Source organism: Arachis ipaensis, chromosome B9 (assembly GCF_059453495.1).
Source record: "Arachis ipaensis isolate K30076 ecotype BB chromosome B9, ASM5945349v1, whole genome shotgun sequence".
NCBI lineage: Eukaryota > Viridiplantae > Streptophyta > Magnoliopsida > Fabales > Fabaceae > Arachis > Arachis ipaensis.
In genome coordinates this window covers 112,801,662-112,827,638 of record NC_142444.1, presented here as the reverse complement: position 1 = coordinate 112,827,638, position 25,977 = coordinate 112,801,662, and the positions used below count along the sequence as shown (strand labels likewise).

Below are 25,977 nucleotides of genomic sequence, written 5' to 3'. Positions count from 1 at the left end.
GAATGTGATTGAGAATATATGGCAATTATAGTAATTATATCAATTTCAAGCATAATTTACGTGACTTCATAATAATAATTCACGTGACTAATAACCTATTATGCAATAATAATAATAATAACAATAATAATAATAATAATAATAATAATAATAATAGTTTCGACTTCATATAATTGATATATGCCAATATAGTTCTAATCAGTATATAATAATAATAATATTATATGGATATAAGATTAATTAGTTAACTAATTAAATTTAGATTATGGAATTTAATTTCTCAACCAAATTTCTAATCATTAGTGATTTTATTTTTTACATTTACAGTAAATTTTGACTATAAAAAGAAAAAAATAATTTTGATTGTTTTTTATTTTATTTATTTACAGTCATAATTAAAATTGATATAATTATAATAAGTCTCTATAATTATAACAATATAAACCTGTTTCATATATAGTAATAATATTATACATATTTATATATCTCCTGTTTTATTTCTTTTTTCAAAATTTTGTAATATAATTAATGTGGACAATATAATCTACTATATATACTTAACAGGTGTCTCTATTTATATAAACTTTTTTTAATAGTAGCAAGTATCTCCATTAAAAATTCATATCCTTTGCAATTAGTGTGTATATAAGTTGTATTAGTCAATCTATCTACTTAATATATTAAAATTGGGTATTTCCCCAACTAATGAAGGTGACGTGTTGATCTCTCATGACTCCATTTTTCCTCCAAAATGAACTTTTCTATTCTCTATTCTAAATTATTTTATAAAAAATATATTTATTATAATTATATTATAATTAATATTTAATGAATAATACATAATTATACTAATTTAGGAACATATCTTTATTTTTAGAAAGTACTATTTTCATGTAATTAAAGCACTCTTCTCTCTTCTAAAATTATTTTTAGAAAAATATCTTTATTATAATTATATTACAATTAGCATTTAATGAATAATGCATGATTATACTAATTTAGAAAAATATCTTTATTTTTAGAAAGTACTATTCTCAAGTAATGAAAGCACTATTCTCTCTTCTAAAATTATTTTTAGAAAAATATCTTTATTATAATTATATTACAATTAGCATTTAACGAATAATGCATAATTATACCAATTTAGAAAAATATCTTTATTATAATTATATAAAATAATCTACTTAATATTCTAAAATTGGATTTTTTCCCAACTAATAAAAGTAAGGTGTCAATTTCTCATGAATTTATTTTCTTTTCAAAATAAAGGCACTATTCTCTCTTCTAAATTTATTTTAAAAAATATCTTTATTAGAATTATATTACAATTAGTATTTAATGAATAATGCATAATTATACTGATTTAAAAAATATCTTAATTATAATTATATAAAAAATTAAACATAAATTTATAATTCTAATTGCTATAAATATGATACTAACGTTCATAGTGGTAAATTGATATTGCAATAATTAATTTCTATAATTATTTTTGTACTATTAAAGGCTGTATATAGTGTTTCTTTATTTGTGGTTAGTGAGTCTAAATCTAAGAATAAAAGTATTTTTTTCTAATCTGTTATTCTTTTTTGATTGGGCAATTATTTCTAAGGAGCTTTTGTAGGTCAAGTTCAAGTCACATCCCATCTACGTTTGTCCAAAAATATTCGAAGTAGAGCATATAATGAGATCAAATTTCCTCAATTTAAGTTCAATTTTGAAAAATTCGTGCCAACCTTGAAGATGCAATTCAAAAATTGGTACTATATTTAAATTTTTTTCTCTTAAACTTTTTGTATTAAAAATAATTTTATAACATATTGTATTTTTTTCAGAAATTACCGGTCTTTTGGGACATTAATGCAATGCCATTGAAGAGAATAAAAGTCAATTTAATTTGACAATTTTAACAAGAAGATAGTCTGAATTTGTACCGATTCTAAGTATTCGATCTTATGATGTTATTTCGGTTGGTTGTTACGAGAATGACTCTAATCTATACGTATCTAAGGATTAGAATAGATTAAATATCATTTAAATAATTTAGTTCTAATATTGGTAGTTGATTAAATTAGTTTTAGAGAAATTTAAATTGTTGTCTCCATTTATATATTATGATTATTCTTTATGGATATGTTATTTTTAAATTTTTTAATATTTTTTTTAAGTTTGTTTTCTTTTTTGATATATGTATCACCTTTTTTTGTATTTCAAATTAGTAATGCAATTATTAAGAGAAATATAATTCATCAATAAATTAGAATGATTAAAAGTTTAATTAAGATTAACTAACATCTGTTTTGGACACAAGATTGATTAATTAAGATTAAGGCGCGAAAAAGGAAAAAGAGTCACAATACGTAATTTTGTTTTCTTGCTAATATATAAAAATACGTGAAAGAAAAAAATTAAAATATCACCATTTAAAAAAATTGTTAATCATACATATGAAAAAGGATTGAGAAATATGTATGGATATAAAAAATAAAAAATTATTACTTGATTGTAGAATAAAAAATAATCATATATATATAAAAAAATAATTAGTATATGTGACTTAAATTTTTATATGTACACTATATATATATATATATATATAAACAAATATTTAAAATTATTTAACAAAATTAATATATATGTATAGATAAATAAAGAAATTATTATAATTTATAAAAAGTACACATACGATGACATTAATAATAAAGAATAAAAAATTATTGAATGATTATAGACTCAAAAAAATTAATTAATATATACAATTTAAATATATTTACATACAATTAATATATATATATATATATATATATATATATATATATATATATATATATATATATATATACTACATAAAGAAGTATTTAGAATTATTTAAAATAATAAATATATTCCAAAAATTAAAAAATTATTAACTAAACAATTGATATATATATATATATATATATATATATATATATATATATATATATATATATGAAAATTAGTATGATTTATAAATATTATTACGCATATGATGGTATTAATGGAATAATAAAATCAGTATAATTATTGTAGGCTAAAAAAATTATTTATAATAAAAAAATAAAAAAATAATTAATATATGTGACTTAATATATGTATTTAAATAAGAAAAGATTTAAAATTATTTAAACAAAATAAATAAATATATCCTACGAATAAAAAAACCATTGACTAATCAATTAATATATACCGGTAGTATAAATAAAAAATTATTAAATAAAAAAGAAATAGTATGTTTTCAATTTTGGGAATAAAACGTAAATAATTATAATATTATAATTTGTTTAATTATTAATATTTATAATTGTTATTTTAAATCATAAATTTAGAGAAAAAAAGTAGATTAACAAAAACGATTAGTAACTATATTAGAGTTGATACACATAACACTAGATTAAGAAAAAATAAACGCAATTACTACAATTTAAATTAATTTTAATAAAATAATTTAAAATTATAATTTCAAACTTATCACGTACATAGTACGAATTATTGAACAATTTATTATCATGTACATGGCACGAATTATTAAACAATTTCTCATGTGTTTTATTTCCAAAATAAAAATACTATTTTACTTATAATTATTATTCTTTATCAACTCTTTCATTTAAACACTAATATTATTTATTAATTTTTTTATTTTTATTCCTCACATTTATTAAAAATTCCTTTTCAATAATTTAGGTATTAATTGTTGTTATTTAATTAACTTATTTTAGGTATTTACTTATTAAAATTTTAAGTATTAATTATACCTCAATTACGATATTAAGACTTTGAACTTAATTTTAATTTAATTTTGGACAATATCAAATATATATATATATATATATATATATATATGATATTTTAGGTATTAATTATTATTATCTATTAATTTATTTTAGGTTTTTAATTATTAAAATATTAGATATTAATTATATTCTGTTTACCATGTTAAGTCTTTAGACATAATCCTAATTTAATTTTAGACAATGTAAGAAGAAAAAATATATATAATATTAAATTAAAAAAGTAGATTTTAATTTTACATAAAATAATATAATAGATATAGGGTATAAATAAATTTACTTAACAAATATAATTATTCATAGTGTGATATTTTATTACGATAACATATCTTTGTGCATTGACTTCCTATGTAGCAATAATATATATATATATATATATATAGTTTGTTATTTTTCCATTACAAGACGTATTTATTATTATATTTCAAATTTAAAATTTCTTTGATCTAACATTGTAGTGAAAGAATAGCAAGCAAAAAAAAATGAAAAAAAAACATGAGAACATTTTAAACATGATTATGGCGAATCTTTTTTTCTTTAATTTTTAAATATATTATTTATTTTATTTATTTAGAATAATAACTAAATTTATTATAACTATAGTAAAATTAAGGGGTTATTACACTTGTTACTTATAAAAATTAGGAGGTTGTATAAAGGGAATGAAATTATTTGAAAAAATTACTAATTTAATAACATTCACATCAAATTAGTTTATAACTTTAGCTTAAATGACATAGTCTTTTCATGCTCAATTAAGAGGTTGTCGAGTCTCCTATTTTTGATAAAAAAAAAAAAAAACTTTGTATCCATTTTCAGGTTATTACTGAAATATTTTCTGAAAGGTTGTTTATTATGCTTATTAATTATTACCTCAATAAAATAATTGGAGGTTAAGTAAAATTTAAGAGAGGGCAATTAGGTCCACCGGTTCTTGGGTCCGCAGCTGCACGGAATATCTCCAAAAGGAGCAGAGGCAGCCCCACGGCGGTGACTGTCTAAGGCGGTTTCTTTCTCCGGCGACTCAACCACAAATAAATTTTCTGTAACTGTCATTTTACGAACTCTACACTCAACTATATCTGTGAGTTACTCCATTCTATTCGTGTATTTTTTCTTTGCTCGAAACAGTCTTTGTTGGTAAAATCTTTTACTACTTCACATCGCTGCAGTTTTTTATTCCCCGTAGCTTTTACGATGTTCAGTATTTGATCTGAATGGGTAGCTATTGAATAACTTCCCTTTATTTGTTGCTGAATTGCTTTTCTATTCTAAGTGGGTAATCAAAGTTTTTTACTTTTGGGTTACTATAAACATTAAAAATTTTAGGATGCTTTCGGTTTGTGTTTTTTTTTTTTTTCAATATTTTCTGTTTTTTGGATTGCATGAAGGAATTTCACTTTTCTGTTTTCACTTTTTCTTCACAAGATTCAGAAAATAGAAAACACACGAAATAAAAACAGCAAATAAAAGAGAAATAGGCAAATACACACCTAGTTTTTCACATTTCGCCCCCATAATTTTAGCAAAAAGCATTTTCTGGTAAAATTTCTTGTTATAAAGTATTTACCATAATAATATTGGTTGTTTCACAAAGTTTAACCATTGAGCTTGTTATTAATTTCTGGTAGGGTTCTTGCAACTTAATGCCGATTTTGGCTAGTTTTATAGTAAACTTGAGATATTTTCTCAATTGTTATTAAGGTCTAGTTTTTATTATATGGAATTTGTTTTATGTAGAGGGAGTTTAATTTATTATTATTTATTACTTACTATTATTATTTTTCATGTATATATTGCCATATCCCTATTTCAAATTTTACAAATTTTCTTAGTTTGTAGCTGTATGCATGCAACATAAGCCAAAACACTTGTACATAAATAATTTGTTTGTTGTTTTTGTGATTTTCTAGCAAACTGCAGAAGATGAGAAATGAGTGAACCAAAACAAAACAATAAATTTATAATTGCCACAACACCACCTATTACTTTTGACTAAGAAGCAAGAAACCAACCAAGTCTTTAACCTTTCCTAACAAGCTTTTATTGCAATGGCATCATCATCATCATCATCATATATTGTGGCCACTTTATCACCTAATAACTCTCTACTTTTCTCACAAACCAGACTCACTGGTGCTAACTGGGTTCATTTTCCATCAACTAGTAGGAGGAGAGTAGGTAGGGTAAGAGCAGAGACTGAAAGTATGGCTACTGTCACAGAGAAACTTGGCATCAAGGTTGAGAGGAACCCTCCTGAGACAAAACTCACTGAACTTGGTGTCAAGCAATGGCCTAAGTAAGCATAATATCTATATCTATATCTTTAGTTTTATGTTGATTTGAATCAGTTCTTTTTCCACATATCTCCATGACTCCATAGTCCATGCAACTGTTGTTATGGACTTGTGGTTTGGTGGATGAATCTTGTTCTGTACTATGACTGTGAACATTAATCTTATGGGGAAGACAATTTTGTGTGGTTCTATATTTAAGGAACCAAGCTAGAGTATAAGATCCATGGACCATGTTGCTGTGTCAATTTTTTGTGATTATTAGGTTCCGTGCAGTCTGCCCTTGCGTCTTCAATTCAAATAAGACACATCACTGTCATTGAATTTTGTGATGGTTAAGTTTGATAGAGTGATGGAATTGATGGTTACAATTTTATTTCAGTGTATCTGAAATTATTTGCTTCTTGGTCTTGGATTTCCTCATATGAAGCTAATTTATAAAATCATTCCCTTTTTTTTTTTCGCCATGCCAGACACACCTTGAAACTTCGATATATAGTTGGCAAGTAGCTGTCTTTCTTATTACCTTTCTCATTCTCAAGTCTTCACTATGAATATTTTGTATTGAATTTTAGCCCTTGTTACAAATGCATATCTCTGGCTATTTGTCTCACATTTTGATGATAAACAAACAGATGGGGTTGCCCTCCAAGCAAATTCCCATGGACATATGAAGCCAAAGAGACTTGCTATCTTTTGGAAGGGAAGGTGAAGGTTACACCAAGTGGGGCAGATGAGTCAGTTGAGATTGGCGCCGGTGACTTGGTTGTGTTTCCAGAAGGGATGAGTTGCACTTGGGATGTGTCTGTTGGTGTAGACAAGCACTACAAATTTGAGTAAATCTGCTGTAGTGATCTATAAGTAGCATCACTCTCTTAATATCCTTGTATTTGGAGATGTTTAGTTCTTAGCATATTAGTGTTGAGATGTTAGTTCTTAATATCACTCTCATGTTAGTGTTAAAGAAAAAATGAATAAATCTTATGTGATGAATAAAGATCATGACTTTCTGGAAAGTTTGGACATGGCAAGATTTTGAAGTGGTTATTAGGTTTTGTGGCTCCAGTTTCTTTGTGATTTCATGACCAAATGCTCAAAACTTGGACAGGTTATTGAGCTTCAAAGATTGTTATTATTTCACATTGATGTCAAGCATGATCATGTTTAAATTGCAAGTAAATACTTTCTGGAGCAAGGCAGGTACCCGTGGAATGGGTGTGTCTTCTTTATGTTATTCAAAGAGACATGTTAGAAAAAAAATTTCTCAACCATTCATGCTTCGAATTTGCTTCTACAATAACAAAATTGAGATACGGGATTTACAAATATTCTGTATTTATTTTATGCCTTCTTGTGGCTGAACAGAATAACGAATCTCATGAAAAAATCATGAAACTTGTCCATTCGGCTTTGCTTTATTTCCCGTTTGTAAACCCAGAAATGGTATTCATGATTTCATTAACAAATATAAGCAAAGAAAGAAAAAAAAATTCCCAAAAGTGGGAAAATAAAGAGAAATGAATCATTGTTGTGATGATAAGGGCCAATGGGCCTGTTTGTATACCAAGCCACTGGGCTGGATTTTACGAAGAATCTTTGAAGAAAAATTAGAAAAGAACGGAAACCAATTTTTTTTTTTTCAAAAAATTGATCATACCACTATTTACTAATGTGTGTGATATTATTATTTTTTTTAAGATCCTAAAAGAAATATTAGTCATATGATAAGTGATGGGAATGTTCAGAAATATTTTTCCCTTGTTACGTGTTTTAGATATTGATCAATGTTTTATTTTCTTGCATATTTGAATTTCAGGATATATGGATCTAAATGAAATAAGATTGATGTTAAGATACATCATATATATAGGGACACCTGACCTCAACTATAGCAAGGAATAGTGGCTCTACAAAAATGTTATTTATATATTAAAATTAATCGCCAAAATCAATCACTATGTATTTGTGTATAAATACATATGTTATTTAGTTTATTTTTAATGTATATTTTATATTTCAACATATATTTTATATTAGTGGCTGATTTTGGTAGCTAATTAAAGTGTATATGTAGCATAGTCGGCGAGTCTAATATAAAAAAGTATTGTAAAATAAATAAATAAATAAAAAAGAGAGGTAGATATAAGCAATCTCGCTAAGTAACTAAGAGAGTGTCTAGCCAACTCCTGCCAACTCTCTAATGGGCTGGATTTTAAAGTTCAACAAAAAATCATTCTCCATCTACCTAGCATTTACCTTAATTTTCAAAATTTACCATTTCACCCTACTACGTTTTACTACAATGGCTTATCACCCTCCCACCTCAATCCCATCGGTGAGCATCCCCCACCCGGCGCATCCCCCAACGGCAGCACACCACCCTCCCAATATCTTGTAAACAATATTAATTAGAATTGTTTAAAAAATTGGCTGGTTTGAGTTGTCTACTTATACTTTTTCTATAGAGACAAACATATTTTATATTTGTCTTTCATATATTATTTCACAAGAATAGCATGGATTTTACTTTTTAAAATTCTAATATTTAGTTAAGTTATGAAGTTTTTTTTTTGGATTCAAGTTCTCACCAAATTATAGATAAACATATTCAAAGCAAGATCTTGCATATCATGAATGCTTGGTCAGTCTCCAACTCAAAGTTCTATATGAACTTCAAAGCAACCCTCATATAGTTTCTTGCTTACTCAAACCAAGATAGATCATCTAGAATTTTCTCAAGGCAGGACTCGTTGTTAGAAATGTGCTTGTTGGAGTTAAAAATTAAATATATTCCCCTTGTTTTCAAAATGCAACTTGGACAGTTTTAACAAATGTCTTCATCAAAATAGCATCTCTTTGAGTTGTAGACATTTAGCACCAAGTATGTCCAACATACTTTTGTTAAAATAAAGAAACCATTTATGTAATATGATAACATATAATATAATTGATTCAATGACAAAAAGAAAATGAAATCAAAATAGCAAAAACATTTACCGCCAAGTATTTGACCAACATACTAAGAAACGTATCTTCATGTAAATGCAAGAAGAGGAGAGTGGCGAGAGCAAGTGGCTGCTGTGTACTGTTGCAAGCAGCGAGGTTTTGGAGAGTGCAGCTTCATCTCCTGTTGCTTCTTCGTGATGTGAAACGATGAAGAATAGGTTTTTATGTTAAGTGGGGCAAAATTGGAATAAATGAAATAGGATGAGGACACACTTGGAGAGAAAGTTTCACAACAAGTTCTGCCCTTACAGTCCCTCACAATATGGAAATGCAAAAAATATAAGTTGTATATGACATAAGTTGTATATTGAAACATAAGTTTTTGTTTCTACAACCTTGGTGTTTTGTGACATAAAAATTAGCATTTCCTACAGAAACGGGTTGAGTATGAACCTATAAAATTTCAAGCTACCATTTGTCATTTGTTACATGATGAGTGAGTTTGTGTGGTGATTTCTGTTGTCCCCTTTCAAAAGCAATTATTCTCGGATCAAGCTTGTGTTCTTTTCTTACTCTTTTATGTATGTTATCTGAGAGCTCCTAGAAAAATGGCTAAACATACTCACATTGGCATAGAAATAGTTATTATTTTAACTTCAATTTAATGGTCAAACCTAATTAATTCCTTGTACTTTAGTCCTACCAATATAATAGAATAATAATTATTCAGTCAGGATCAATATTTAGGAATTCAAACTCCTTAAAAATTCTTATATTTGTTTAATTATGGTAGAAGCTGGTCACCAAAAAAAAAATTATGGTAGAAGCTTATAATTTATTAATATAAACATTTTTTAGAGTTTCAACCGTTTCTTTTGGCTAATAACAATGCTTAGTGAATGAATGTACATAAAGCATCATATTAGTATCGTGAAAAAGTTTTGAATATATTAATAACTCCATAGATTGCAATTCTTTTGAGGTTTCAAGAACAACAGCAAGAAAAACAATACGAAAAAGATGGCAGGCTCAAATGATCCATTAGTGATAACATTCGGCGAGATGCTCATCGATTTTGTTCCGGACACAGCCGGAGTCTCCTTGGCTGAGTCTCGTGCCTTCATCAAAGCCCCCGGAGGTGCCCCTGCCAATGTTGCTTGTGCCATTTCCAAACTTGGTGGTAACTCTGCCTTCGTTGGCAAGGTACTCAATTAATCTCTTCTTAATTTATTTCAAGGATCATTGACTATACAAGCAATTAATCAGCAGCTAAATCCGCAAATATGCTTGAAATTGCTGACAAATTACCAGCAAAACACCTCTAGATATTTTACTTGTGAATTTTTTTGTAACAAAAATCCACCATTAATAATTGCCCCCACTCGGAGGAAAAATTATTTGCTGATCTTACTGCGAATTTAGAATTTCAAGTTTTGAAAATTCACAACAAATAATCAATATTTCTATATAGATTGAGGAATTTGCATTACAACCTAATCCAACAAAAAATATATGTGCACATCAAAAATCAACCACCAAATCAGCCATTATATATTTGTGAATAAATACATGTATTATTAACCTCATTTTCAGTGTGTATTTTATATTTCAACATGTATCCTATATAGATAGCTGACTATACATGTAGCACAGTTGCTAGTCGAATTAAAAGTCACATTTTCTTTGCCATGTAGACTCAAAACTGCAATAACGTGACAGGTGGGAGATGATGAATTTGGAAAGATGCTAGTTGACATATTGAATCAAAATGGGGTGAACACAGATGGTGTGTGCTTTGATAGGGAAGCAAGAACTGCATTGGCATTTGTGACACTGAGAAAGGATGGAGAGAGGGAATTCATGTTCTACAGGAATCCCAGTGCTGATATGATGCTGAAGGAGTCTGAGTTGAACATTGGTTTGATCAAGAAGGCTAAGATATTTCATTATGGATCCATTAGCCTCATATCAGAGCCTTGCAGATCAGCACACTTGGCAGCCATGAAAGCTGCTAGAGAAGCCGGTGCTTTGCTTTCTTATGATCCAAATGTGAGGCTCCCTTTGTGGCCTTCTCCTGATACTGCTAGGTCTGGAATCAAGAGCATTTGGTTTGATGCTGATTTCATCAAGGTACTAATTTTTTTTTTTAATCTATTCTTGAATTGTAGGACGGCCTCTACCACACTATAAATATATAACACCCAAATTCTTTTTTCTTTTTCACCATTAAATTGAGTTATATGTCTATAAATGAGAACTTGGACTGGGATTCTTGAAAATTTGTTGAAATCTTGGGTCAAGGGAATGAGGAAACCGAATCTGCAACAAAAATATTAGAGGACATAACATAATAGCACTCTTTTAAAGTTTTAGCCATGTATCACATACAATTTCTTTTATGCTTAATCCATTCCTTCAATCTAACTGTGGTGTGTAAAATGAGTTACTGACAAATTTTCTGTATTATACAATAAAAAACACTTGACCTGTTTACACTCACACAATCAAAAGTCTTATACTAATGATATTTCATAGAATGATATTGTTTATTATTTCTTCTATGTATAAAAAATGTATTGAGATTAAAAAGATAGAAGTTATGAATTTTATGAATGGATTCTTATTCTCTGTTTTACCAATCTGATGTCCTATTTATATTAATGAAGAGAAATATCTCTTTAACGAGATACAACTGTTTAATAGGATATAACTCTTGAGTGAGTTACAAACTCACAAGAGATACAACTTTTCAAATATGACTTTTCATATATTTTAAAAATATTTCTCACAAACACTTTATTTTTAGGTTTTCAAATACTGTCTCTTCAAATTTTCAGGCAAACGAGGATCTTGTATTATTATTCTTCAGTTAAGTTATAGAATATTTGTTGTTCATGGAAATTTGAAAATGAGATGATGCATATTCTCAAACTTTGAGCTCTAAGTTAAAATGAAAACGAAAGGGCAGTCCAATACACTCCCAAAATAATATATATAAATCGTATCTAATATTATTGAGTGGTTTATTACAAGAATGAGAGGAGCAAATCCTAGCCCGTATAATCCACTATGGGTGGTCAAGATTAAAAATGATTAAAAGGTCGCATGATGACTTAAAAAACCATATAGTTTTATGTTCTAATTAATTGATGATGGTCTAAATAGGTTAGTGATGATGAAGTTAACTTTCTTACACAAGGAGATGCTGAGAAGGAAGAAGTTGTTATGTCCCTCTGGCATGACAAACTGAAGTTGCTTCTTGTCACTGATGGAGAGAAGGGTTGCAGATATTTCACCAAGGTACTATGCATCCTTGTTCTAAAAAAGAAATCTGAATTAATTAGAAAATGAAAAAAAAAAGGCATTTAATTTTCTAATTGAATTAAGACATTACTTTTGATCAAAACTACACATATTTGGACATGTATTGTTTGACTGCAGAAATTTAAAGGAAGGGTAACAGGGTTCTCAGTTAAGCCAGTTGATACAACTGGTGCTGGTGATTCTTTTGTTGGTTCTTTTCTCGCATCTGTGGCCCGGGACTCTTCCATATTTGATGTAATCTCTCTCTCTCTCTCTCTCTCTCTCTCTCTCACACACACACACACACCCCATAAATAATTATGGTAATACTAGGGAGACAATAACCTTGTCTACATCTTTCTCTCTATAGAAGGAGCAAAATTTGAGAGAGGCTTTGACATTTTCCAATGCTTGTGGAGCAATATGTACAACACAGAAGGGAGCAATTCCAGCACTTCCGACCCGCTCAGAAGCTGAGAAATTTATCTCTGGCAATAAAGGCAATTAGACAAGGCTTTAACAATTTTGTATTGCATAATGGTCTCACCATTCGTTCTCATTTTATCTTCCCATCTTATAAGCTATTGATGGTACAGTGAGACAAGTGATTAGGTATACTGATTAATCTAAGACATGAGTGTTTGAAGTATATTGTTAGACTTAAATTTTACAGTTTAATTTTGATGTATGACAATGTATTTTACTCTATCGAAAATTCAATCAAATTCATGATTAGATGACATTTTAAACAATAGATTTGAAATTTAGTTACTTTTAATAATGTGAGAATACAGAATTGGATATCTGGATAAAACTCTTGTATTGTCGTGCATAAAAATTAAATTCTAAATTTTATAAAAAAAATTGAGATTAAAATATATAATCATGCTAATTTCAAGTGATTTTATATCCTCTAAATAACTGATAATCATAACCATCCCTTGATCTTTCATTATCACTTAGTACATTTTCTAATACAATTCATATATCTAAGACAATTTGTATTCAACAACATTAATTCATTCACAGTAAAAAATGACAATAACAAAAGCAACGAATGGAGTGATTTTGGAATTAAGTAATAATATATCATGCTAACGAAACATTGCTAACAATATGAATGATGATATTCAGTTTATGGATGACGATATCGCAAGTCAACTTTTTTTAATTGTTTGCATACAAAAATGACTGTCTACTATAATAAATTGATATTATTAAAAGTTAAAACATGTATAATACAAAAGAATGAATCTATAAATATGAAACTAATTAAATTTTTTACCAACATGACTTGCCGTGTTACTGGATTTGAGATCACACTCAAATTTACTATAATATGAATATATGATCATTCCCCCCTCCCCAACACCAATCATTGACGAGAAAAAAAAAAAAAGGATTGCAAGACAATACTGAACTCTATTGTAAGGGGTTCATTACCCATTTATTAGGAATAATATTATTCTTAGGTACTTAAAAAATGCCAATTAAAATTGCACAATGCCAGGTTTTTATTTAAATGAACAATAAAACCCTTAAACTTTTGTATTAAGTGCTGCCTAAACTAGCAATGCTACATCTTTCATTTCTTTCTGTTTCCTTCCTATCCAATGTAGCTATGCTGTTATACAAGGGATAATTACAGCAACTTATGAATATACTTTTTACAAACAACAATAACAATGACATTATACATCTTGATTATTATGGTATGAAGTATAGACATAAACATTACATGCTCATTGCTCTTGATGTGATCTCTTGTTCCCCATCTTGCATGTCAGATTCAGCTACATCACCCTTAACCTACAATTCATGTGGCAAAAAGTGTCGGAACAACCTTAGCACATTCTTATAGTGCTGCAAATGGAAAGAAACAACTCCTCTGAAATGATGCATTCACAAGGGCTTGTTACATGGATGAGTAACAACTAAAGCCCTGTGCTACTAGTTGGGTCAGTTACATGGATCAAACAACACTAAAGCACCCAAAATCGTGTGTTTAAACTGTTTCTAAAGTCTACACCAAAGGATACATATAACGTTTTTTGCCAGAATGAGCTATAATATCATACCTTTGAGTCCTCCATCTTAGCAAGGTACCGCTCCAAAGCACCTTCGCCGCGGAGAATTTTTCCTCCGCAACCGACGGCATTTACCGATCCTACTGATTCCTCATCGACAACAACTGCATCAATCTGTTCGTTTCCTGTCTTGACATCTGGAATCTGTTACATACAAGCATTCAATGTATCAGTAGAAAAAAATAGACGGATAATCTCAGATCTTCAAAGATGGTCATATATATTTAAAGATATATATTGTTAGACATTTTCATACCTCATACATGGCTTCAGTTAAAATGTTTTCCAGTAGGGCTCTTAAACCCCTGGCGCCAGTATTTTTTGCCATTGCTTTCTTGGCGATCAATCTCATAGCTTTCTCTGTGAAGTGTAGTTTTACCTGAAGAGAAGGTTTATACAAGTATAAAATCTTTTATGAATTATGGCACAGAAAAAATTTTGAACATTCCAAACAAGTAGTTCTGACAAGGTTCGACCAAAAAAATACCAACACCAAATGTTGACAAGATCATAAAATCTAAAGCACGCACCATGTGTCGGCAGAGGAATTAAGTCAGGTTTAATGTTTAGTAGAAAAAGTAACGGGAAGACGATAAATTGAGAAAGCTAAATCAAGATCAGAAGATTAAAGGAAGAAAAAGCTTGAAGATATATAGGGAAACAAGCATTTACTTTAGATGACCACAGGTGTCTTGAAAAGGATGAGGGGAAGCTTAACTCTACAAGAATTTGAAACAAAATATAATATTAAGTCCGAGTCATTATTAGACAAGCCAGTAGTATAGAATAGAAAACACATCAATTGATCATTTCAACCAATTTAAAGTTTCATTTGTATCTGCAAATGCCCATTATTTAGTTGCTTGGAAGACAATGATAACATAGGCTTGGTTTTTCATGCCACAGAGATACACAAGCATGTGAGACAGAGAGAGACAGAGAGAGACAGAGAGAGAGAGACAGAGAGAGAATAGAGAAAACTGCTTACATTATTCATGCTAAATAATTTCTTGTACTGCTTAGAGAGTGCATTTTTCGGTTCTGAGAGGACCTGCAGAACCAACAAAATTTCAAAGGTCATATGATTAGATGTATGAGCAGAATCTAGAATTGAATCTCTTTCCTAAATTAGGCAGGTTTTCAACTATATATATTCCCAATGGGATCAAACTCTTCTAAAGTGAGAAAGTTGGTAAAGTGAAAAAGTGATGGCCTAATCACCCTTGAATTAAGGTAATGGGACTCACACATGATAGAAATTACAAATTTAATGGTGATTAATCCCCTTAATTTGTCACTTTACAATTTTCCTCACTTTAGAGAATCTTTTTCCTTCCCAATGCTATTATTGTAGGACCCTTGTACCACTACGCAAATTTCTGTCCTTGTGCTTGCACATGTCATACACCACATAGTATTAAATCCCACAAACAACAAAACAAAGCCGTATCCCACTAGGTGGAATCGGCTACATGGATCAAACGATGCCATTGCGCTCAAAAATAGAAATTCGGTAGCTTTGGTGGTGACAAAATCAAATGATCAGCATTCACCACAGCACACGACAAGCAGAATTAGTCCTTGGAGCGCTAGACTACTTAAAAAAAACAGGAAAAGCTACAATAAAATTGAAAGAAATATATGCAATGAATACCTGCATAAGCTGTTCTTCAGTTAAAGCTGACAAGCTAATTAAAATCGGAAATCGTCCAATAAACTCTGGTATGAGACCATATGCAATAAGATCAGCACTTTCCACCTGAAATTACTAATGCAACTTTTAGATGCATTTGGAAGGTTGTCGGCCACAATAATTTCATTCTTTAATGTAATTTTCTGATTCTCAATTGCTGAGAAGTGTGGGAAGTATACTGAATCATAATAGTTTAAGTGCATGATCTGTTAACTTTTATCTGCATGAGTGTTTATCTATTATCTAGTTTTCTAGGAAGGGGAACAAGTTTTCCGAGTCAGGTAATTAGAGTAAATTCTCACCGACTCAAGTAAAGATGATGCTATGGCTGCATTTGTTAGTTGACCAGTCCTCATATTGGCACGAACTGGTGCTCCAAAACCAATGGAAGAATCATGTCGTCTGTTTATTTACAAATTATTTGAATTCAATTAAAATGATGAGAGAACCAAAGCATATGTAAAAAATCTGAACAGAGAATCTTACTAGGCAGGAATAAAAAGATATTTACCTCTCTGAAATTGTTTTTTCAAGATCAATGAAGGCACCCCCACATATAAAAAGAATATTCTTTGTGTCGATCTGCATATCATAAAAATGATAGCACAATTATTTAAAAATCTAGGGACTTTCTGGAATTATACTCATACTGCAGTAGATGATGGAAGCTGACCCACATTAACAAAATATTAACAACTACTTGCTAAGTGGATAAAAAGTTAAAGAAACTATTTCTGATATCTATCCTACATTTCCTCCATAATTATCCTTCAACCATCAGTAATCACTTATGTGTTTACATTCATTAGTGTTCATCACACAATAAGACGGTTGTATTGTACTTGTGTTTTCGATTGCTTTTTATAGGAGTGAAAAATATTTAATAATCAAAATAATAACCCCCCCCCCCCCCCCCTTTCCTTTCCCCTCCTCCTTTTCTTGTCTCTCTCACAAAAGCCTTTCAAGACTCAAGACAGAAAAAAAGATATGTGAGTCAAAATATTCTCATCAGATCAAAGTGCACACATGGATATGAAACATACCTGTATATTATCACCTCGTGGATGTTTCCTTGCTCCTTTCTCAGGAACATTTACTACCTACAAAGTAAGGAATAAATCCAAGTTCAAAATACTTATATTTTCCGAAACATTCACTTATTAATAAACCGATTATCAATAATGCAGTCTGATATTAGTTTCCAAGTTGACTCACAGTTCCTTCCAGCATTTTTAATAGTGCCTGCTGAACACCCTCGCCTGAAACATCTCGGCTAATATTTAAGCTCTCAGCCTGTAATATATATAACAGTTAAAAGTAATCATGGATGCAAAACTATGAACTTGGAAAATTACGATAGCAAAAAACCTTCTTAGTTATCTTGTCCACTTCATCAATGTAGACTATCCCTTGTTGAGCTGCTTGAACATTGAACTCTGCTGCCTTTATAGAAGAAATTAAAAGCATAAGAATGAGATGTCAAGAACCAAGGAACAGATGTTTACAGTGTTTTTGAATATCCCATAGATCATAGCATTAATCTACATTGCTAACAAAAGCTGTTACCAGCAAAGCATAGGGAGCTTAGGTTCTTAAAAACTTATATAAAGGTAAGTGGGTATTGTTGAAGACAAATTCCTGTAAAAACTTCAGCTGTTAAGTGAAGTGGTGACATGCAAGATTCTTTTGGAAAGTCCCTAAAAGGTTCATTCCTAGAAAACTAAGTAAGAACCAAAATAAATCATAAACCTACAGAATAATTCACATACCGCCAGTAATTTATACAATATTGATTCCACATCTTCTCCAACATAACCAGCCTGCAAAAAAAAAAACATTTCTTCGTTTAGATAAATGACAATCCGAAACCTTGAGCCAGCAATTGAACCAAAAAGTCAAAAATAGGTTAACACAATTTGACCACCCAGATTGTTCATATGAATTTTTAGTTTTTGTTCTTTTTCTTTCAAAAAAAAGATTCAAAGTTAAATTCAATCTTTTTACTCAATAACTTAAAAATTCAGATTTTCAGACAGGAAAATGAATAGAACATTGTCATTTCATAACTTCCTTCCACTCAACTCTTAAGCTACCAAATTTTAAAATGACTTCATCAATGAATACATACTTGCCTGAGTTAAGGTTGTTGCATCAGCAATGACAAATGGAACATTCACGAACCGAGCTAGCGTCTTAGCAAGTAATGTCTTCCCTATTTGATGGAAGTTAGATCAGCATAAAAGTCATGTGATTTTGGATACAAGATGAAAGAGCAAACGTCATGGACATAATGAATCCATGCTTAAAATTCAAGAAGGAAGAAAAGGTAGTTGCTGAGAACTTCATACCTGACCCTGTTGGACCCATCAAGAGAACATTACTCTTTTCCAGCTCGACATCATCATTATCTAATCCTTCTGGAATTCCAGAATCAGCCTCTGACCTAGTGTTAAAAATCAGTCAATTCAGTCAGAGAAAACAATTATGATAAAAGAATTTGCAGATGACATCATATAAATGATATGATGAACAGAATCTCATGGAAGGGTGTAAGGCAAGGAAACATTAATAGAGGGGGCAAGTAATTGATCTCAGCAGCGTCAACTACTGTTCCACAAAGGAATAGAACCAAGAAAATGGAAGGAAAACTGAAAAAACTTACCCTTTCTGTTGAGAAGCATGGTATATTCTTTTGTAGTGGTTATAAACAGCTACTGATAGAACCTTCAACAGCAAAAATATATATACAATTAATGATTATATAGCCAATGTCCACAACTTAGTAAAATGCATTAACAGTAACTTATAACTCTGAGCATTTCCCCCTCTTCCCTCAGGAACCATACAAAAATAGTGAAACTAAATTTATACACAAATATCATTTTGCATAGAATCCATCTTCTCATCATATCATGTGTAAATTTATAGACAAACATGATTAGCATAGGATCCAATGAACTCTGAGTACTGATAATTTGGAGCAAAATAATCATTAACACACTACACAAAGCATGAATACAAACAGAGTTAACAAATGGGCATGATTCAACCATAAAAAATATCAGGCACGTATGGAAATACCTTTTTGGCCCTGTCCTGGCCAATTACAAACTTGTCAAGACCCTTACAGATCTCCTTTGGAGTTGGCAAGTCCCTCCCCAAATTGGAACCACCCCATGAACTCTTCTCACTGCCACTGCCGCCACCGGAACCACCTTCTCGGGGCCCAGAAGCCCTTATAACATTAACACCAGGAGCAAAAGGTGGCCCTGGAGGACTATGCACAGCAACACCACCACCACCACCATTCCCATCACCTGAACCAGGTGCATTACTATCCCCATCACCACCACCACCACCATTACTATTCAACACTCTACCACCAAACCCACTGATTCTCCTAGGCACCTTAGTAGAATCAAAATCAACATCATCATCATCATCATCAAGATCGTTTTTTTCAGAAACCCTCTGAGCCCCAATCTCCAAAAAGCTACCTTGAAGAGGCGCAACGCCATGAGGGCTGAAGTAATAGGCAGCGTTGCAATTGGGGCAAAGGTTCACAGTACCATTGAATTGGTGACCTCCCTGGCGAGTTGGGAGCTTGAGGTTGTCAATTACAATCATGTCCCTGGAGCAGCGTGGGCAATTCGGATCGGCTCGGATCCTCCGGGACCGAGTAATCGGGTCGTCCGAGCCTCCACGGCCCCATTTGTGGCGGTGCTGGAGTAGCCTATGGTAGAACAAGAAAGTGCTGGTGTTGGCGAGGACGCGGTGACGCTGCTGCTGCTGATGATGATGATGATGGGGTGAAAGGGTGAAGTAGGCATGTGAAGAAGAAGAAGACGAAGAAGAAGAAGAAAGGATTTTTGGGTTGGGATGAAGCTTGTTTCTGTGCTTGTTCCATGTAGTGAAGAGTATTCGAGACATTGATTGGGAGCAATTTCGGGGGTTGAGGAAGGAGAGAAAAGAATTGGGATTTTGATGAGATGAGGTTGGAGCTTTGGGATCTGTGTGTTGATTTGTTTATGCCATTTTTGTTCGTGTTCTTCCGTGTTGGGTTGGCTGATTAGTTTACTCACCTCAGCACACAAAGAAAGTATTGCCTGCAAGAAAAAGTGTTTCTGTACAAGGGAGACGAATAGAGGATAAAGTAAATACTTAAATAGTTTTGTATTTTTTCTGTGAGAATAATATAGAATTTTATTTGAGCAAGTTTTTTATTTTTTTTTTCATCATTCACCGATAAAAAAATTAATCACTACTTTCTAAACGTACTGGAAATTCAATTTCGGCAATAAAAAGATTAATAATTAGGAGAGTGATATTTTTTTTTTTTTAAATTCGAAGATAATTTTTGTGATTTACTCTTTTCAGATTTACAAATATGATTTAATCATTTTTCTAACAAAATATAGTCATACTACATGAATAAATATTTTTAATAAACAAATTATTCATACATATTTGTAAATTCTGCAATTTAAATCTTATGCTTTTTCTTTTTCTTCTTCTTCTATATTTATTATTCTTTATTATTATTATTCTCTTCATTTTGTTCATCTTTTATTTTTCGATATATTTTATTTCAGAGACATTTAAATAAAGACGTCTAAAACGTCTTTTTTTAAAAATATTTTTTATAATTAAAATTTAACATATATAATCGATTAAGTTATATTATTTTTGTCAAAATTAGGTCAAATAAATTAATTTGACAAAAAAATAGTGAATCAAATTTTGAACTGATCTAAATTAATATTATTTTTTATAAAAAATAACTACAATATTAATTTGTAGTCAAAAGTAATTTGTAGTTATTTTTTATAAAAAATAATATTAATTTAGACCAGTTTAAGATTTGATTTACTATTTTTTCAGTCAAAATAATTTGTCTAACCTAATTTTGACAAAAATAATACAGTTTAATCAATTATATGTATTAAATTTTAATTACTAAAAAGACATCTTAAAAAAAATGTTTTAGATGTCTTTATTTAAGTGACTCCTATTTTATTTTTATCCTTTTCTCATTTTCATGTTTGGTTATTAGTACAAAATAATTTCTATATCTTCTTATATATATTTGTTTTAAAATAGAGAATTTCATTCAAATAAATTAACTTTTTAAGTTTAATTATACAAAAACATAATTTTAAGTTAAAAAACACATAAATTATTTTAAAAAGTGCAAACTTTTAGTTGAATAATACAAAGAATAACACAGAAATTTTAATGAATAAAATAAGATGTAACTTAAATATGAATTGATATGTTTATCAAAAAACAATTATGTGTTTACTTCCTATGTTCTTTTTAAAAAACTTTTATTTCTATCTTTAAAAAAATTGTGTTTATCATTACAAAATTTTTATATTTATTGTCAATAAATTTTTATATTTGCTTCTTATATTTCTTTCTTAAAAACAATGTGTGCTTACTTTCAAAAGTTTTTTTTTTATTTATCATCATAAAATCTATGTATTTCTTGTAAAAAAAAGTTTCTGTAATTAATATTTACTTCCTATATTTATCTTCAAAAACTTGTGTATTTATCTTCAAAACGTTTTTATGTTTATTATCATAAAATTTATATATTTGTCACCAGAATATTTGAATGTTTACTTCCTATCTTTTTCTTTTTTCAAAAGTTTCTATTTACCTTCAAAATTTCGATATAAAATTTTTTAATTTAAAATCATAAAATTTTGTTTTAATCTTAAAGCGATTTTATGTTTTCTTCTAATGCTTCTCTTCAACAATTTATGTGTTTACTTTCAAATATTTTTATCGTTATAAAATTTATGTTTATCCTCACAAAATTTTTTTGTTTATCGTCAAAATATTTATTTATTTACTTTTTATATTTTTCTTCAAAAATTTGTATTTACCTTCAATACATTTCTATGTTTATTGTTACAAAATTTGGGTTAAAAAATTTATATGTTTATTTTTTAAAGAAAGAGTTTAACACAATGACTTGGAGCTTGTTAGTTGTTACATAAAACACAATAAACAAACGAATTTTGTTAGGGAGACAATGAAAAATCTTGATAATGTGTATAATGGCCTAGTTATTTAGCCTAATAAGAATAAATAATAAAAACTCTTCCACATATTATCCTAAATTCAAAAATTCTCATTCAATTATTTCACATCAAATTTCAAATTTCAAAATTTTCAATTTTAAATTTCAAATTTTTAAAAAAATCCAATTAATTATTTAAAAAAAATAATCATCCAAAATTCTAATTTACTAAAATATTTCACTCCAATACCGTCTTCTTTTTCAACGAGCGGCCACCCCCACCTTCATCAATAATCATCCCACTTCACCTTCGCTGCTTGTCTTGCCACACGCCACTCACCCTTAGTAAAAATAACCATCCACTTAAGAATAAAAATAATCATCTGCTTACCTAATGAATTGAACATCCAACATATTTAAATTATATATAACTAAACTCAATCCAATCAAAATAATCATCTACATAAAATTTAAAATAACCATCCGCATACCTACTAAAATAACTATCCTAAATTGACCATTAAAATAGAAGAAGAAGGAGATAAATAAAAAGAAGAAGTAACTATGATTATCCAACAATTTAATTTTTATTAAAAAAATGTATAATTTGACATATGAGTCTTATGATTTGATGTAACCATAAAATAAAATAAAAAAAGCTTGAACAGATGAGGAGAAGACGACGACGGTAGGTGTGAGGGGGCCGTAACAACAATGCGACCATGACCCGTCCAACGGTCACGCCTTCAACTGGCTGACGAAGGAGGCAGGAGCCAGGCGGACGCAGGGTGTGCACACCGTGCAGGTTACTGGCGCAGAGACAAGCCGGCGCCGAAAGACGAGCGCGTGCAATGGGTGAGCGGTGCAGGACCGGGGCCGACCGAAGCAGCAGCTGCCAGCAGGGGGAAGACGCGCGCGAAGAAGGTTGGGCGCTGCAGTTCTGATCAATGCTGATGAAGGCTTCAGGTCACGCGGTATCGCAGCAGTGGATGCTGAGGGCTACGGCAACTGGTGTCTGCGGTGGCGCGACAGATGAGAGAGGATGGACAGGGAGAGAGAAAGAGAGAGGGAGACCGGTTGGAGGTGTTCGTGACTGTTTGGAATCCTTATTTGCTTTGTATTTAAAATTGGAAATAATTTTGTAATTAATTAATTAATTATCATTTAATGTTAATTTAAAAAATATCTCCATTGTACACATTGTACACTAATTACATTGGCTTCTCATACTTTCTCTAAACAAAATACCAAATACAAAGCAAGACAAAAACAAAACAAACAGTAAACAAACAGAATAAAAGCTAAAACACAAACTCACAGTTTACCCACACATACTCTATATTATTTCCACTTTCTTTGTCCATCTTTCTCGCTATCTTTCACAAGCAACAATCTACTATCAAGCACACCAACTTGAGGACAGGTACTCAGGGTGGTTCAAGCGTCGATCTAATCCGAGGCAGATTCTGAGCTCGAGGACAGGTACTCAGGGTGGTTCAAGCGTCGATAATTCCTAAATGATGAGGCCATGTTGCGATAACCAGTACCGAGGCGTTTAAGGGCGTTGCGGGTCTCGTAGTGGATGAGTTTCTCCTCCTCTAACAAGTCGTGGTTGAAGTCATCGACAACCATTGCATGCAACTCCAACAGCTTCCTCAGCAACGCCGCTGAAGCTTCTTCGCGAGCAAGATACTTGTCGTCGGAGTATCTCCCGGCAGCACTACAAGAAGAAGACTCTGACGCAGTGGGAACGGCAACCAAAAATCTGGGAACAGTTTCCCTGGTGGTGGATTCGTACGTCTGCATCTGGTACACAGGCGGAGGATCGTGCAGACTACTACACACTTGCCGGAGTGAGGTCTGCCGGCTCTTATAAAGAGCCATATGGCTCCAATCACGATCTGGAATGAATTCGATTCCTGCAAAAAAAGATGGGGCTCAGACACGTAATGCAGGTGCAAAATGGGGATGTTCTAGTAGGTGGAAGATGACAAAGACGTACCGTGTTCGTGGCGGTCTGCTAGGGTCAACTGGGGAAAGACGTCATCCTGGTTAAAGGACCATGGATTAGCTTGGACGCTTAAGCCATCACGTCGCCGCGCCGAATGGGCTATACAAATGAGTGCCCGGATGTGTCTAGGGAAGCTATTTCTTCGTCGGTGGCGGCAGGGTTGATTGGGTGCGACATCGCCGGCGGCTTGGGAATACAATGTGAGTTTGAAGGGCCTTTAGTGTATACGATACAACTTGATGTTAGGAAAACAGATGGGTTGAAGTAGGCTGGAGATTCATCCCCTCCACCACAGGCAATGCGCCCCCACCAACTATATTCATTTGTAATCAAAGTGGGGACCTAAAGACTACAGTGCAAAAAGGATTTTTTGTATGTACATCACAAATTTGAAGTTAGTGTCATTTATTCTTGAATTACAATAACATATTCCCGTTTAGGATTTTTATAAAAAAAATAACTAGTATCGTGTGAAGAAAAATTTTGTTAAGCATGATTAATATTCATTAAAAAATATCCTGTTCGGCAAAGATATTATAAAAATAAAAATTCAAGTAAACGATGATATGTATATGTGTTTTGTGTTCTTCTATGATCCTTTTATGTGGTGTCATTACATTAGTGAATACTGAAATAATAATGCTAAGAAACCAAGAGGGTTCCAGCCAAAAACCTGCCAACTGCTTCTGGATCGGGATTCTGAAACCCACTTCACTTCAGCAACATCCAAAAATTCACCCAGGTAAACAAAATTCACCCTACCCAAAACCCTACCCTTTCCTTTCACCCTTTTATCGCAGTAGATTTTGAATACCATCCACGGCCGCACCAGAATACTAGGAGCATCGCGTAAACTTCTTCTCTGCCTTCATCGGACGCCGCGCCTCCGCCCACCACGTGCGGGCAACAGTGGAGCGCTGTAGACCATTCCAGAACGATGTGACGCTACCATCCCCTCGTAGTTTCCCCAATCTTGGACGTGCCAGGTGTGAGAAACAAGTAGGTTCTGCTGCTCACAGAGGGCGCGCCGCTGCTGCTGCATGCCTGTGTTAGTCGCGCCGTTGAAGCCTCCTAGCTCTGCTCCGCCGACCGCTGTTGGATGTCTACTGATCCAGCCTCGAAACCACCCTTCACATCACTAATTGGTATGTATTTAGATGTTGCTTCTGATTTCATCTGCAGGTTTTTAAAAAGGGATTTGGACATGGTCTGTTACAGTGTGTCTGGTGATTTTTTGGAGATTAGATTTTCTGTTATGTTGTATAGTTCAGGTACTAGTATTGGAAGTAGTATGAGATATTCGTTGATTTTGCTGAATTTCTGGACTTTTTGTTAAATTTCAACTGAATGTTTCATTTATGGGTTCTGTGTGCTTTGCTAAATTTCTCTTGGATGCGCTAGCTGATGTTCTTCCTTGTGGGTTGGGAGTTTCGAAAAAGAAGAGTTAGTTATAAGTAAGTTTATATTTTTTTTTTCAAATTGAACTTGGGTCTGAATGTGATTATTTAAAATTGCAGCATCAAAACGTGATTTTTTTTGACAGATTTGTTGGAGTTTTAACTACATCTATTAGTAGCTATGATATGATTATCTAGTTGAATAGCTGTATGGTTCTTTTATTATAGATTGGAGGGTTTTTTTATCATAGATTGGATGATTTTTTCATTTATGCAACGTGTCTCTTGCATTCAAAAAGTTTATACTTCTGTTCTTTTGTTTGAATAGATGAATTCTATTTGCACATTATTTTTTTATGCGGTTTGGGAGTTAGACCTCAAAAAGATTAGAATTGGTTTAATTTTG

The 25,977-nt window shown here is 31.2% G+C and overlaps 3 protein-coding genes across 5 annotated transcripts; 2 read left to right on the top strand and 1 right to left on the bottom strand.

Moving 5' to 3' along the window:
* The first annotated feature begins 4,737 nt into the window (after positions 1-4,737).
* Positions 4,738-7,286, top strand: LOC107617604 (uncharacterized). 2 transcript variants are annotated; one of them, XM_016319404.3, is made up of 3 exons: positions 4,738-4,896; positions 5,941-6,111; positions 6,742-7,286. In XM_016319404.3, the coding sequence occupies exons 2-3, from the start codon at positions 6,020-6,022 to the stop codon at positions 6,944-6,946; spliced, it is 297 nt and encodes a 98-aa protein (XP_016174890.1). In that variant the 5' UTR covers positions 4,738-4,896; positions 5,941-6,019; the 3' UTR covers positions 6,947-7,286. The 2 variants fall into 2 exon arrangements, with proteins under 2 accessions (XP_016174890.1, XP_016174889.1); XM_016319403.3 differs by lacking the exon at positions 4,738-4,896 and having other exon boundaries at positions 5,772-6,111.
* Positions 7,287-10,072: 2,786 nt separating this feature from the next.
* On the top strand, positions 10,073-13,085 carry LOC107615758 (pfkB-like carbohydrate kinase family protein). The gene is made up of 5 exons (XM_016317793.3): positions 10,073-10,255; positions 10,772-11,182; positions 12,218-12,352; positions 12,494-12,610; positions 12,726-13,085. The coding sequence occupies exons 1-5, from the start codon at positions 10,073-10,075 to the stop codon at positions 12,861-12,863; spliced, it is 984 nt and encodes a 327-aa protein (XP_016173279.1). The 3' UTR covers positions 12,864-13,085.
* Positions 13,086-13,851: 766 nt separating this feature from the next.
* LOC107617603 (CLP protease regulatory subunit CLPX1, mitochondrial) lies at positions 13,852-20,295 on the bottom strand. 2 transcript variants are annotated; one of them, XR_015899980.1, is made up of 16 exons: positions 19,217-20,295; positions 18,798-18,859; positions 18,484-18,578; positions 18,268-18,347; positions 17,905-17,955; positions 17,504-17,578; positions 17,351-17,428; positions 17,179-17,235; positions 16,647-16,717; positions 16,438-16,537; positions 16,097-16,201; positions 15,431-15,493; positions 15,115-15,161; positions 14,699-14,821; positions 14,434-14,586; positions 13,852-14,164 (listed from the first exon to the last, which is right to left on the bottom strand). XR_015899980.1 is itself a non-coding variant. In XM_088500074.1 (15 exons), the coding sequence occupies exons 1-15, from the start codon at positions 20,063-20,065 to the stop codon at positions 14,090-14,092; spliced, it is 2,037 nt and encodes a 678-aa protein (XP_088356200.1). In that variant the 5' UTR covers positions 20,066-20,295; the 3' UTR covers positions 13,852-14,089. The 2 variants fall into 2 exon arrangements, 1 of the variants encoding a protein (XP_088356200.1); XM_088500074.1 differs by lacking the exon at positions 15,115-15,161.
* Positions 20,296-25,977: the final 5,682 nt, after the last annotated feature.